General features: G+C 41.4%; 1 protein-coding gene across 22 annotated transcripts in view; it reads left to right on the top strand.

Annotated features, from left to right (window-relative positions):
- CAMK2G (calcium/calmodulin dependent protein kinase II gamma) overlaps positions 1 to 15827 on the top strand; it is a 267247-nt gene that overhangs the window by 134912 nt on the left and 116508 nt on the right. For all 22 annotated transcript variants that reach the window (XM_061634805.1, XM_061634808.1, XM_061634804.1 and 19 more), the window contains exons 4-6: positions 4256 to 4310; positions 5885 to 5950; positions 8645 to 8717. In XM_061634805.1, the coding sequence (XP_061490789.1) occupies positions 4256 to 4310; positions 5885 to 5950; positions 8645 to 8717 (194 nt within the window). The remainder of the gene's footprint in view (positions 1 to 4255; positions 4311 to 5884; positions 5951 to 8644; positions 8718 to 15827) is intronic.

The following is a 15827-nucleotide window of genomic DNA, read 5'->3' as shown; positions in this document are numbered from 1 at the left end:
TGGGCCCTGTCTATCCTAGTCAGAGAGAGGGAAAGGATGTCTATCCTAGCCATCCCAAGGTAAAGAACATCTTAAAACAGAAATTCACAATAAGAACATTTGTTTTCATCTTTGTAACACTGGTTTTGCTACTTTCTGTTATTTTCTCTGTTTTTGTTTGGTTTGCTGTAGCAAATCAATACTGGGGCTGTTCCAGTTCAAGAAGAGTTGGAGCTCAAGTAGGCTATTAAATGAAAAGAGTGCAATTTCACAGAGAGAAGATGGTGCTTTTGTTTTTGAATTAAGTTGCTCTTCCACTGTACATTGTCCAGATGACCTATTTGTTGAATATTCCATTCTAGTGGCACCCACAAAGCCACCATTCTGCTCTTTATCCTGCCTCTCTCTGCTGTGCACTTTTGTTTGTCTCCCATTCTCTTCCCCTTCTAAGTCCTATGTCTGTTTTGACCTTTTGACTTCCTAGCATCCTCATCTCACATTGGTTTAGAACATCAGACTGGTGATTCCTTCAGCAGTTTGCTCCAACAGTAGAAAGCAGGGCTGTGGAGTCGGTACACCAAACCTTCAGCTCCGACTTCTCTATTTTTCTGCTGTCCGACTCCGACTCCACCCAAAATTGCTTCTTGTCAATCAAAATTTATTTGGAAGTCGGAGTCGGTACATTGCTCCTGACTCCGACTCCTCCCAAAATTGCTCCTGACTCTGACTCCACCCAAAATTGCTCCTGACTCCGACTCCACGACTCCGACTCCACAGCCCTGGTAGAAAGGCTAATCCTTGCCCTTACTTTTCAATTTCAGTTTTTCTTTTCTTCATCCTCCTCCTTCTCCTCCTGTGCTTGAAAAATTGCTGAGTGTGGTATTGTGTCTCCTCTTCATCTGTACTATGACATTCCTGCTCTTTGCATCTGTGCCTACATTCACCTTGGCTTTGTCTTGTGTGAGGCCTTTGAGGAATCCAGCATATGGAGTTCCCCCCTATTGGTTGCTGCTTCCTCATGTTGTCACTGCAGCAAGGTCTCCTTGGCCAGTTTGTACTAGGTTTCCATTATGATTATCAACAATCTCTCTGGCATGGCTTCACATTGTGATTTCTTGCCAGAAAACAAACCATGGTTAGTCCACCAGGCTGGGTTCTGACATTCAAATGGAACTCACGTTGGCTAAATAAACCATGGTTTAGCATTATGTGCGGACTAGGCTATTGATGCTTAGTAAAATGGCACAGAGACTTCCGGGAAGGATTGCTTCGCTTGTGCCTGCCTCTGAGACGAGCTCTCGTCTCAGAGGAAGCTTTTTCAGTTTTAAAACCAATCAAAAGGTTTTTTTTTTACTGGTAAATACTTTCTCCCAGGCAAGGGAGAAACGAAGAGATCATCCACAAGCTTCGTTGTGTTTGTTGGGGGACTTGAATTCATTAGGATCGCCTATGAACGAAGGACCAGCCAGCAACGTCGGAGCCAGGGAATTTCAAGCAAGCTCAAACTGATTAAGCGAGACGTTTTTCTTTTCTTCAAAGAAAAACAGATTCTAACAGGCAAGCATTCTTATGTCTATCCTTATCATTTGGCTTAAATTGCTGCAGTAAAAGAGATTTGTTAAAAGAATCAGCAGTAAAGAATCCCTGGGTGAGTTATAACTTTTCTCTTTTATACACGGAATTAAGGCGGAAGGAAATCGAAATAGCTTATCTTTGTTTTTATTGCAAAAAGCTGGCCTGGAATTGAGCATTATAAAGATACAAACGGATGAGAGATATCTAATCTGAGGAGAAAATTTTTGATTTATATGAACTTTTGAGTATTATATGTCTGGGACTATTTTTTCTGGTCTACTTCATTTTGACGAATCTGCTTGTTCTTTATGCCATTAACTATTTGGATGCTGTGAACTAAATTTGTTTTGCATTCTTGGACACATAAGAGATAAGGCAGTTTGTGCTGTCTACATTATGATGTCATCAGGTTTGGAATATTAACTCCTTTGTTGCTGGAAAAAGAAATAAATTGCACTTTGCTTGGGAATAGTGCTATATTGGAAATTGAAGGGTTTTTTTTCTTCTTGGTTTTAAAAATGACAATTAAGAAAGTGGCTGAGACCCTGGAAGTAAATATGTTTCAGAAAATAATGGATGAGATTGAGATAACGAAACAAAAACTGAGACATGGCAAACAAGAGATGAAAATTGAATTTGGCAAAATGAAGCAGGAGCTGAAAGAAATAGGGGATTTTATGAGAGAGGAGGTTGATGAGATCAAAGATATAATTAGACAAGCAATAGAAGAAGAAAGAAAAATTAAAGGGAAGATGCAAGTCCTGGAGATTGGAACAGATATATCAAATGTGGAACTGGAAAAAGATTTGGAGTTTATGGACCTTAGAGATAAAGATTACTGTTTGGAATTCAGCGTTGTCCCTGAAGAAATTGATGAAGATATCAGAGATAAAGCTATCAATGTTTCAAAAAAATTTCTGGACTGGAATGATGTGATGGAGCTTGAAATAGAGAAAATCTATAGAATTAATTACAGATATGTGACAATGGAAAAACTCTCAAGAGATGTGCTAGTGCATTTCGTAAAAAAGAGGAACAGTGATATGACTTTACAACAACATTTCAGTAACACATTCAGAATTGATGGCAAGGAAATATTTGTGATGAAGGAAATTCCCATCAGACTCTTATTATATGACTGTGACTATGACAGCAAGATCATTATGGATGCAAGGATGGAAGATGGAAGATGGAATTAACACTGATAATGGAAGAATGGCTATTGAAACTACTGGACCTAGCAGACTTGATGAGATGGATTAATCAACATGTTTATTTGGAGAAAAATCGATGGATATATTTCTCAAGGAGTGGAAACCTCTCTTTGACTTTTTGCGGAAAGAATAAAGTGACGTTAATGAGATTTGATGATTAATTAAGATAACTACTGGAGGAAAGTGATTTTGTAATATATTAAGAGACAGGTTTGTTATATACTATAGACCTATAACTGATCTGCGACAAATCGGAAGTCAACATTTTATTTTATTGTATTAGTTATTAATTTGTTTTTTTGTTTTGTTTTGTTTTTTGAAACTTTGAATAAAAATTAATGATAAAAAAAAAAGTAAAATGGTACAGAAGGTGCCTTGGAGAGTTTGGTTTCAAACCGTTGTCTGTTATAAAAAACATAGGCCAGATTTAAACATAAGATTCTATTAAAACTTTGGAGCTGAAGAGCTGATGTAGTGTAGTGAAAAGGAAAAAGTTAGGCTAGAATACTTCTCCCTGATGTACTAGTTTTCTGTGCACAGGGATTTCTTTGTATGGAAAGGCCTTCCATCATGTTGAGCCTTCACCCATAATCTGAAGTGGTATAGCCTAGAAATAGGCATCCCACCTCATTGAGAACAGGGTCTGCACATATATGGTCTTTAGCAGTCGTACCCCTGTAAGAGAGGCCAGTTTTATCCCCGTATTACAGACTCAGAGGGCAGAATGTGTAAAGCTGAGAGAATAGTGACTTGACTTAGGTCATTTAGATGAGATGCAAGAGATCCATGACCGGGATCTCCTAGTTTTTTCTTTCTTAAAAACAAACACACACTCTTAAAAGCTCTCTCTCTCTGTGTGTGTACGTCAGATCAGGACAGTGGCACTGGGGAAAGTGATTTTACCCTACCCCTGTTTTCCTGATCTAAATTGTGTGTGGGAGCTGCTATTTGTGCCATGGGGCAAAACATACAAGTATCATATTAGCTTTGTGGTATGGCAGTTTAAACTGGGGAAATCTCTTTCCCCCGCTGCTGCAGCCCAGATTGGTTTCCCCTTTCTTTGGCTTTTAACCTTTAACTTTAAAGAAAAGGAGGCAGCCTCAGCTCCCCATTGCAATATGGCGATAAAGCTGAACTTTTGTACTATACTGTCTTACGGTTTATTGAGGGTGTATGTTCACTTGTGCAGCACTTCTGAATATTCTAAAGCACTATATAAATGTTCGTTGCTACTTAGTTATTGGGGAATAGCAGTATGCTATGACTATACCACATGTTGGAAGGATGGGAATGTAAACAAGCTAACAAACACATCCACAACCCAACCATTCAGTTTTATGAGGGGAACAATACGGTGGGTGAGGCTAAGCGTTTGGTTCTGGTTCTCCATAGGGTTGGCCTAAGCTTGGAGGGATTACTTTTTGCCTCGCTTGTTCTTTTCCTCAGTTCCCTGCTGAGTTTATTCTATCTGTTTTTGTTGTTTGCAGTGCGACTCCATGAGAGTATTTCAGAAGAAGGTTTCCACTACCTCGTCTTTGATCTGTAAGTGTTTTCTGTTTAGCTTTGATCCATCACCACTGACAAAAATATGTGGGCTGTAAGGAGTTGCTAAATAAAATATATTTTCAGTTCTATTTTCTCCTCTCTCTCAGTTTCTCTCAGCATAGCTGTATCAGTTGATAGGTTCAGGTGTGTGTGTGTTAAAATGTGTGAATTGTGTAATTCTGCATGCAGTACCACATTGTGTATTTTACTAGAACCTGCTCAGAATCGCTATGTACACAGGCATCCGTGTTCCACTCCAGAGATAACAGCTCTTCATGACAAAGGACCTTCTCTTCTATACTGTTAACAAAATAACTCTTTGACACATCCTTTCAGACCTTCAAGCTGAATGTGTTTAGATCATAAAAGTGAAAATGACCAGAACAATGGGCTCTTGCCAAATGCAGGCACACCAGATTTGTTTTTGCAAGTGACAGTATAAACCTGACCCAGGGCCTCCTTGTACTGGAATCACCTTTTGGTGAGGAGTTGACAGTCTAAACCCCAAACAAGGGCTGCTCATAGATGTGATGAAGAAGTTTATTAAATCCCAGAGCTTGGAAAAGTTACTTTTTTGAACTACAACTTCCATCAGCCCAATCCAGTGGCCATGCTGGCTGGGGCTGATGGAAGTTGTAGTTCAAAAAAGTAACCTTTCCAAGTTCTGTTAAATCCACCATTTGGGGATAGGCGTATCTGGATAGGTGACCTATCTTTGCAGTGCCTATGCCAGGGGTGATGTTAGACTCCAACTCCCATCAGCCCCAGTCAGCATGGTCAGTGGCCAGAGATGATTTAAGTTTTAATTCAACAACATCTGGAGAGTGCCATGTAGACTACCCCTAACTTACGTTGTACTTTGTGGAGAAGGGCAATGATCTGAGTCTGTAAGTATGGCTGTGACTCTTAGTTTCATGGCCTACAGTTCTTTCCTTTCACTTTCCAATTCCAAAATGCTGGAGGCTTTTCCAGAGCAGCAGGTGCAGAGAAAAGTGTAGCACACTATGGTGTGAAAATAGTGCGTTGCAGAAGTGGCTCCAGAAATGTTACTTATTTTCCATTTCTGCCCAAAGGGACCTATCCTGGAAAGCAGCTCTAAAAACCAAAAATTCCTTCAGCTGCTTTTGTACATTGAAAATAATCTACATTTCATTTACCTCTTCCCAACTGTAGCTGCGCTAAGCGGAAATCAATATTTCTAGAAGCATTCTTTTTTTTGCTGCCCCAATCAGCAAAGTCTGTGGTTTCAGGTGGCTTTCCAGACCTTGTACTGAACCTGTTGTTGATACTTCTCAGGCAACACATTTTTTTTGGTCTTGCCTACAATCAGAAGGCGTAAGAGGCCATTTAAACTAAGCTGAATAGTAACTTGTCTTTAATCTGTACGTATATCCACCAAGAAGCAAGTTTTGTTGTAATGTGGTTGTCTGGATTGTTTTGAATTCTTCTCAAAAGTATTTAGGAAAGTCTGATGAAGGTGTTCTAGCTGTTTTGAGCTGAGAGTGTGGATTCTGACAGCCTCCTAATGGAAAGTGAGTACTTTTATCCTCATGAAATATATCTGATTCCAGGGTCACAGGAGGAGAGCTCTTTGAAGATATTGTTGCTAGAGAATACTACAGTGAAGCTGATGCCAGGTAAGAGCTTGCCACTTAAGGTTGCCCCTGGTTTGGGTTGGGCATACTGTGTTAAATAGCACTGCTTGTGTAGGACTATGTACAGTAAAACATTTTCTCCCATTCCTCACCCTGTTACTCAAATTTCTCTGTTTGGCCTCTGTGTCACAGAGAGAGAGGAAACACATATTGATATATTAAGGTTTGGACTTCAGCTACTGTCTTATAAACCATCCAGCTGTGCTGCAGCATTTGAGGAGGGAGGGGGAGTTTTACTGTAGCTGTTGCATTTCATTTTTTGTACCTACAGTTTAGGTGCAACATCGGCAGGATTCTCAGTTGCCTACATAAAACAGATCTTTCAATGCACCTAAATAGCAAGAAGATGTTTTGCTAGGTTGTACAAGGGAAGGGATCTAAGCTTTGTAGTTGAGCTCAACTTTCCTTCACATAGTCTTTCCACATCATCTTTGTGCATGCATGTCTCTTCACCTGGACCCTGGGACTTACTGATATGTATGGTTAGAAAATTATCTGGAAAGGTGCAGCAGGATGATGAATGTGGCCTAAGGGTCGCACATGCAGTTGAATCCTTGCTAAATCCCAGTTAAAAGGAATCAAAAGGCCATCTATCTGACTCCCTGTTGCAAGGCAGGATAGTCTGTACCAACTCCCCCAACAGAACAGTGTGTGCAATCATGATCATAATAGGCTACAATTGAAAAGCAGGTGTACTGCATAAGTAGTGTCAGCTGAGCAGTTAGCTCCACGTAACTTGGTCCTGTTCAACTTTGATCAAGTAAGCTGAACCGTGTGCAATGGAGACTTCGAGGATTCTGGTATGTCATTACAATAATAAAAAGCAGTTTCTAATCTTTATGGTGGTAAGGAAGGCTCTGGGTAATTTCCGCTAACTATGTGCAAGTGAGAGGAGATCTAGGTGCATCTTATTGGTTGGAAGCCTGTCATAGCTGAAAGAAACTGACAACAGAGCAAGGCAAGGATTTTTTTTATTGTTCTAGTCATAGGAATGCAATCTATCTCAACTTCAAATGTTACCTTAGAAGTGATTCAAGGGGACACTGATATCACACAGATTTTTGGCTGTGGAAGAACAATGCCACATATGTTAGACTTTGGGGATCTGATCTATGTAAATGTCTCTGGATGGTCATGTTCCCAGTTTATGTCTCGGAATGGTCATGTTCCCAATTTATCTCTTACTACACTGGATTCCCCCTCCAGCTCGAACAGGTCTAACGTTGCCCTGCTTTGAGTCACAGCTAGCTTGTCCCTTGCTGCGTAGAGCTGCATTCCAGAGCAGACTGGAGAGAGCTAGCAAGTGAAAGTGGAGTTTGTGCCAATCTGACCTTCCCTGGGACTCATTGCGCTTTTGCCATTTTTGGCCAGAAAGTCTCTTGCTGTGGATTTGGCTCTGTTCTAGTTGTACAGATTTTTTCCCCTGTTCTGGGACTGAAGAGATAATCACAGGGCCTGCCAGAATGGTTTACATTGTCAGCTTTAACTGAGTGGTGGGGGAATGACGTGCTTTGCATAGGCTTGTTTCCCAGAGTAAGCTTCTGTCCTCCAAGCTTAAAGCAAATTCTGAAAACACACACACACATCTTCTCTCCCAACCTGCCCCTGCCTCAGGTACTGCTATCGCTAGCTCTTCAAAGGGATTTGTACTAAGTTGGAGCTGGCTTTTCTGCCTCCTTCATAGTAAAATTGTTAAGGGATGGTTTGAAGCCTGTAAACTTCTATGAACAGATTCCTGTGGTATCGTTAAAATACATACTCCTTCATATATCAAAAAGACTTTGTTACTTGCAGTGCGTCGCTTACATACTAGCTGCTGTGTCTGCTTCATTCCAAATGCTTGGAAACCTCTGTCAGGTTGAGCATTCCCAGAATCTGTGTGTGTTGCCTCATGCACAAGCAATGTGGGTGTAGTGTTGTCCTGACATGATGGGTGGAAACGACATGTTGCTCCCCTGTCTGCAGTATCACTGCAAAAAGAGGGAGAAACAAAGGCAGCAGATCTTCCTTGAGCTTACAGGAATCTTGATGTGTGGTACTTGAAGAGGCAAACAAGGGAACTGAAAATGCAAGCTAAGTGGGCCCTATACATAAAAGGTGTCCAAACTGTCTGCAGACACATCATATTTGTAATGTGGTTGCATTTATTGCTACTAAAAGCTTTCCATGCTGGCAGGTTCCCCAGTCTTTGAGTGTGATGGGGGAGGCTGCTGTTTGATTAAAGCTTCAAGGAGCCTTGCCAAATGCAGGCCAGTGCAGTCTGTAAGCTGACGCAGGGCTTGTCACTCAGATTTTTGTGGGGTGCATTGGGCTTTCTTTTGAGTACCTGTGGGCAGATGAGGAAGTGATTGAAGCGGAGGCATTGTGGGACTCAGATACAGGCTTCCAAGCTCTCTATAGCGCAGTAAGTTGAATGACAAATTGGTGTGATCTACATCATCACAGTAGAGCATGAACACATAACAGTAGCTGCATAGTCCTGCATCAGAACTGCCCCATATTTGCTAGTTGTGTTTTAAGTATTATCACATCACAGTCCTGTTGCCTTGGTCAGAAGTGTACATGATGATGTTATCATAACACTCCTGCCTTGGGAATCTTGATAGAGAAGTCAGTTTACAGCATCAAGAAATAGATATATTAATGAAAAACACTCTTGCTTTTTCTGTTCTGCAGCCACTGCATTCACCAGATTTTGGAGAGCGTCAATCATATCCATCAACATGATATTGTACACAGGGACTTAAAGGTAATCCTTTCTTTCAATGAAAATAAAGAGTTGCTTTGAAGCTATGATTGGTAAAAATGGAGATTGAATCAAGACAGCTGCACAACATGGGCCATCTTTCTATCTAGCATAAATCGGTCTACTTCTGGGGCTTATTTGCACCAGTGCCTTTGTGCCTCAGTCTTTCATTTGGTACCCCGCTCTTCTGCAAATGCTGCACAGTTTTCCTGCAGGAGTTAAATTGTGATCTTTGTGCTTGTTCCAGGGCATAACTTGTGTGCATACAGATAACTGAATTGGAATGGTGCTTTCTCTTGCCTATTCCCCTCATTTCCAGTTGGCTGTTATCTTTTTTTTGTTAAGGGATGCACTGGCAATGTAGAGTGTTCTGTTTTGTGATATAATTTGTGGACACTTCATGTTTGCAAAATGCTCCAGTGGTTGGAGGTGAAACCTCTGACTGCTCTGGCTATCTATACTCATACTTCTTCTGTACATCCTACTGCCTATCACCTACTTGTGTCTTTGCTCCTGTAAATCTCAGTGCTCCACCCAGTTCTACGTTTTATAGAATCTGAAAATACTCAAAATAATATAATGCACTGTGTAAGATACTCTTAATATGCCCTTAGTTATATAAGTATTCGTACCTTAACTCTAAGCCAGTCTTGTAAATAATGCCATAGAAATTATTAATCTACCAAAAAATATGGTCTGAAGGCACATGTGGCCAGCTCCCTGCTGAAGCTAAGCAGGGTCGGGTCTGGTCAGTGCCTGGATGGGAGACCGCCTGGGAACCATATGTAAGCCGTCTTGGGTTTCAATCATGAAAAAGAAAGGCGGGGTAGAAATGTAATAAATAAATAAATAAATAAAATTACTAGCTTGCTAGGGGCTAGCATAGGAGGGACAGAGAGTGAGCCAGTCTACTCACTTGTTTGCAAGAAATTCCATGTACTCACCTACATGTAAAATCCTTGTCACCTATGGTAGCCAGACTATTGCTTAAATACAAGGCTGCTCTAAGCCTGTATTTTGAACTTGCTTATGATGACCCATGTCCACATTATGGTATAGTTTAGCAAGTGCATTAATCTTTTCTTTATTTTTCGTAAAAGGAGAATATGTGCACTTGAATGGCACTGAGTTCATATCACCCCATGTAGTTTGCAGGTCAGTTTTCAGCCTATGGATTTAAAAAAAAGAAAAATAACAATTGGTGTCAGTCTACTTCAGAGGATTAAGGCCTGCTCAGAGGCAGATCCCTTAGTCCTTCCCATTTCCATTGCATTGATTTGTTGTAGACGAACTTGAGTGTAGGTGTTCTCCTTGGTTTAGGCTGCAACCTCTTGGTGGAGATGCAAATCAAGCAGGTGTACATTATTACAAGCACCACACCTGTGACGTTCACAAATAACTTAAACCACTTTGGAGGTTACAGGGAAGAGCAGGCACGCGCTGTACAGTTGACTTGTGAACCTTTTCCCCCACTTCAGGCCTAACAACCAAAGTGACTACTTGAACTTTTTCCCTGTGGAAAAGTGCGTGAGCCAGCTCACCCATCTTATTGCAAGGGATTCTTTATTGTTTACTATCTTGGATATGCTAGAAGTGGGGAGAACATAACATAAGAAGAGCTTGCTAGATCAGGCCAGTGGTCTATCTAGTCCAGACTCCCATTCTCACAGTGGCCAACCAGAAGATTGTGGGAAGCCTGTAAGCTGGACTTGAGCACAGGGGTACTGTCCCCCCCTGCAGTTTCCAGCAACTGTATTCTGAAGCATGCTGCCTCCGACTGTGGAGGCAGGGCATAGCCATCATGGCTAGTAGCCTTTGATACTGTTATCTTCCTGAATTTGTCTAATCCTCTTTTAAAGCCTTCCAGGTTGGTGGCCATCACTGCCTCCTCTGGGAGTGAGTGCCATAGCTATCTAATGTCTCCATGCCATGCATCATTTTATAAACTTCTATCATATATATCACCACCTTAAAAAAAAAAAGGAAATCAGGATCATCCCCTGAAAGCTCTTCCTTGTAACACCTGAAACGACTATTAGCCCTCAGCCAGAGAATAGAATTAAGCTGCCGTTGTCAGTTTTTTCATTGCAGCCAGGCAACTATGGAGTCTTGGTAAATGGGGCAGTGGGTAGTAGATAGATAACCCAATGTCCGTTCCACCCTAGAAGCCTTTGACAGTTCAGCTGTAAGCTTGAAGCTCCAATAGCATAAAGCAGAACAGGTGAGGCAGCCTCAAAATAAAGAGATGCAAGCACAATCCCCCTTGGGTCTCATGGCAGAAAACATTGTAAGTTAAAACATTTACTTTTAAAATATAGGCACAAGAGAGTTGTCAAACAGGATATGAGTGCAATAGCCATGTCTCACTATTGTTTCCCAGAAACTTGTATTCAAAGAGAAGCTTCCTCTAAATCCAGTCACTACTAGTAGCCATTGATATCCTTACTTCATGAATTTGTTTAATCCCCTTTTAAAAGACATTTTAAGTTGGTGGCTATCACTACATCTCGTGGGAGCAAATTCCATATTTTAACTGTACATTGTGTGAAGACGTTCTTCCATTTGTCTCAGGAATCTGCTACCATTTAACTTCGCTGGATGGCCCTGAATTCTGATGATATGAGAAGGGAGAAAAACTGCATCCTCTCCACCTTCTCCACACCATGCATAATCTTATACACTAATATCATGTTCCCCCTTATTTGCCTTTTTCTAAAGTAAAAAAGCAACAACACAAAAACACACAAACTATTTCTCTTAAGGGAGAAATTCCAGCCCTCTGATCATTTTGGTTGCCCTTCCTGCACCTTTCCAATTGTTTTTTTTTGTGAAGCAGCAGCCAGAACTGACCACTATATTCCAATGTAGTACACTATAGATTTGTATAAAAGTATATTATCAGTTCCTTTCCTAATGATCCCTAGCATAATTTTTCATAGCTGTCACTTCATAGCTTTTTCATAGCTGTCGCTTATTAGGTCAACATCTTCATTGAGCTATCAGCCACAATCTCATTTTAATTGAGCTATCTACCACAACCCCAAGATCTTTCTGTTAAGTAACCTCCAGCTCAGCCCCCATCAGTAGGTTTGGATTTTTTGCCTCTGTGTATATGCTAACATACATTGAATCACATTTGCCCTTTTATTGCTTGTTCACCCAGTTTGGAGAGATCCTTTTGGAGCTTTTCACAATTTTGTTTTTACCAACCTGAATAATTTGGGGTCATCAGCAAACCTGGCCATCTCACTGCTCACCCCCAATACTAGGGCATTTATCGTTAAGTGAAAAAGTACCAGTTCCAATACCGATCTTTGGGAGACCCCATGTCTTAACATCCCTGCACTGTCAATTTATTCCTACTGTCTGCTTAGCACTGCAACAAAGGAGTGTTGTGAGTGCGTGTGGAGTCTGAGTTCACATGGGGTAACAGCTTGGACCAACAGACATGACTGGCATCCCATATGAATAGTGAGTATGCCCTTAAATATAACCTCCATATCCTCTGCAGTGTGTCAGAGTTCCACAATAGGTGATTAAAGGTTCATTGGCAGAAAAATCAATGTGGACAGGGTTCCCTGCAGGTAAGAACTTTGAAAACCGCTGGCTTGCCATACCATGATCCAATAAAAGCTGCCAAAATATGTTTTGACTCTTCCTCAGCAGCTGTTTTATAAAGCACTTCAATTTCTTGTCTGCTGTATGTGTTCATTGGCATCATTCATCATTTATTTACACATTAACAGAGCCTTTTTATGTTTTCATGAAGCTTTAAGATACTGTGAGCCAGCAAACATTTTACAGTCAGTTACAAAACCAGAAAAATGTTGGTTTCAATCAAGAGAAAAAGGTTCTGCTCCCTTTTTCCTAAAAAGACTTCTGGCAGTTGCTGTGGCCTGCCTCATCAAGTATCTCTTTGTACCGCTGCCTTTCGCCATGGAGAGTTCAGGGCAATATCTGGGAAACCCTTTGAAGTGGTAATAAGATTTCCCCTTTTCCTTGGCCATTTGTATGTTCCTGAGAGAGTGTTAAATTCCCATCTGCCTTCCTATACTTGTGCTAGAAAATTGACCACAGGAGATCTGAGTTTGCTCAAGACTGGGGTGATCTTTGATTCACCTTATCAATATCTATTGGGTAAGGGGATATTAGAGCAAACATAAAATAATGAACTTTTGAGGTGGGAACTTTATTAGCTGTTTAGGGGAAGACTGCCATCAACAGAGTAACTTTGTAAGTAACTATACAAGGAATCAAACAGGAAAACAGGCTTAGCATTTTCACAGGCCATTTACAAGGGGGTTAAATTGCAAGATTCGATGTGAAGAACAAGATTGGATTTGAAGATTTGAAGAACAACTTTAAAATGCATAAAATTCATGAATATGTAGCAAGAAAATACATACTGCTTACATCTGGCACTTGTTTAAATACTGCTGACTGGCAAGACCAAATTAAATGTGATGGGGCAGCCATGTTGTTGTTCACGTGCCTGTGTTGACCATGTATATGGGTGGGTAGTATGATGTTAAATGTATATGTTAACATCATGCCCCCTTCTCAAGTCCCACTTTATACAGGGTCATGCAGGTTAAGAGAATGGAATCCTCCTTTCCCTTATCTTCCTGCTGTCTGTCACCTAATCTCCTTTCTCCGGCTGAACAAGAAGTGAGTTGGGGTGGGAGAAGAGTGCTTGGGGTGATGGGCCAAGGGGAGGTAAGGTGGAGACAGGGTTCTGCTCCTCTCACCCATACTCCACTTTGGATGCTAAGCTTAAATGCTTTTTTTGAATGTAAGTGTTCCCCTGCCTTTTGGGTTTGGAATTCAGTTGAATGTAGAGCAATTCAAGTCTGCCACCAGTCAGCTGTGCAGTTACACTGCCAAAACATGGACATACTTATTCCATGTTTAAGATTGCTTAATCTTCATGATTAGTCACTCGCCTGTCAAATTAAATGCTAATTAGGAAATGCCTGAAATTCCCCCACATTAACTCCCCCCACCCATGCAAGTTTGGAGGGAGGCAACTGTCTAGTCAAATCCTTGATAGTGTTGTATCAGTGAAGCATCTCAAAAATTGCAGGAAAGATGCTGTGATGTTAGCTGCAGGAAAGCTGTTTACATGAGTCCTATGGTAAACTACTTGTGCAGTGCAATAAACTACTGCAAGAAGTGCTTTTAGGAGTAGCTTACTATAGGATAATGTGTAAGTGCATTCAAAGCAGGGGCAAGGCCTGCATCAGCCAATGCTGTAAATGGATTGAAATGGAAATGAACATCACTATGAGGGACAGTATTCTGTTTCTTACCTAAATGAAACCAAGAGCTGCAATGAGGTTTTTGTGTGTGTGGCTAAATTAACAAAATATATTATTTTCTGCTGTGATTATGGGAAAGGTGAGAGGCTTGTATGGAGGCTGGAACAGCATGGAACAAAAATACAGTAGGGCCCTACTCATACTGCAGGTTACGTTCTAGGCCCCCACCAAAAAGCGGGGCCCTACTGTATTCCAGCCACTGCTCTACAGCTGTAGGTTCCAGCCACTGTGCTCCAGCTGATAGCGATCAGCTGTAGCGTGCAAGCTCCCGTGCTACAGCTGATTGCGCGTTCCAGCTGATCAGCTGTAGCGTGGGGAGCTACAGCCACTGTGCTCCAGCTGACAGTGATCAGGTGGAGCACGGGGAGCTCTAGCTGCTGTGCTAGAGTGCGGCAACTGGAGCTCCCCACGCTCCAGCTGATTGCCCTGCTGGCGCTACCGTATTAGCGGAATGCTGAAAAGCAGGGCCCTACTGTACTTTGTTTTAGCATAATATCACCACTCTGTTTGCAGCAAGTAAAATATTTATCTTAAGGGTGGAATGGCATTGATGTTAGAATTCAGGAACTATGTTACCCATGATTGCTGTTGAGCTATATGTTCATTCACTAATAGACCAAAAAACCCTTGCGGATTAAAACATTCCTATAGCCAACAGATATTTCTATGAAACCTTAAAAAGCAGGGAAATTGGGCATCTATAGTGAATGCATCAGGGGAACAGGAGACCAGACCTCCTCTCTGAGATTGTACTGCCCTACACATTTGTAAAAATGCAAACACAATTTGAGTTGGTCTTTCACAATCCAGTCCGCTTCCTGTGTAGCTTGGAAGAATTTGGTAACATGTGCCTCTGAGCATTGTAGAGCTACAATCTCCCAAAGAGGTACTGACTGTTAGACCACTCTGGCCACTGGAGCTCTGTGAGGGAAATAGGAGTCTCCTAACAACTCCCAGCACCTGTCACAAACTACACTTCCCAGGATTCTTTGGGGGAAGCCACGACTGTCTAAAATGAAATAAAGATCTGGCTTGGGTGTGGCCACCTGATTAGCCAATCCAAACAGCTGTGTCTAGCTTTTAGAACATTGAAGGTTCTTACTGAGCATGCCCAACTTGTTAAATTTCTTAAATTAATTAAAAATCAGCCAGGCATTTTTTTAACTTTGAAACTGCAGAAGATGAAGGTCAGACTATGGGGCAAGGTCAGTAATAGGACTACAGGTACTCTGTGAGCATGGCTGAATTTTAATTAATTTCAACAAATTATGAGACCACAGACAGAAAAAAGTCTAACAGGGGTCTGGATTTCCCCCCTTTTATGTTACACTTTGAACTCTCGATTCTCTCTGACTGTTTTGTGTATTACCATGAAAACTAGCGGTTCTGAGTTCAGGACTATAGGTTTTGTAAGGTTTTGTTTTGAAATGAGCTTATGGGAAGCAGCAGAATGACATTGTTCTTGTTTTCAGTTCAACATTGCGGAATGCGAAAAATCCATGCTACTATAGTATACAGCCACTCTTGTGGCTGTATAATGTATTTGTCTCCATAGTGGACATGTAGTCCAATCAGTATGTTAATTATGCTAACTTCTTATTGCAAACTAGACATTGGACATTTTAGTGGCACAATGTTGGCACATGGAGGGGCATGGGAGTGTGCATGCTACCTCCCAGTGTCCCTGTGTGTGCTGGCCCCACCTGCTCCATCCACTCAGTGTGGGAAGATCAGAAGGGGGCTTCTAAGTGTGTTTGGCTAAACATGCTTAGAAGCTTCCCCATGATCAGGAGTC

Source organism: Rhineura floridana, chromosome 7, assembly GCF_030035675.1.
Source record: "Rhineura floridana isolate rRhiFlo1 chromosome 7, rRhiFlo1.hap2, whole genome shotgun sequence".
NCBI classification, from domain to species: Eukaryota; Metazoa; Chordata; class Lepidosauria; order Squamata; family Rhineuridae; genus Rhineura; species Rhineura floridana.
This window is presented reverse-complemented; position numbering and strand designations above follow the sequence as displayed.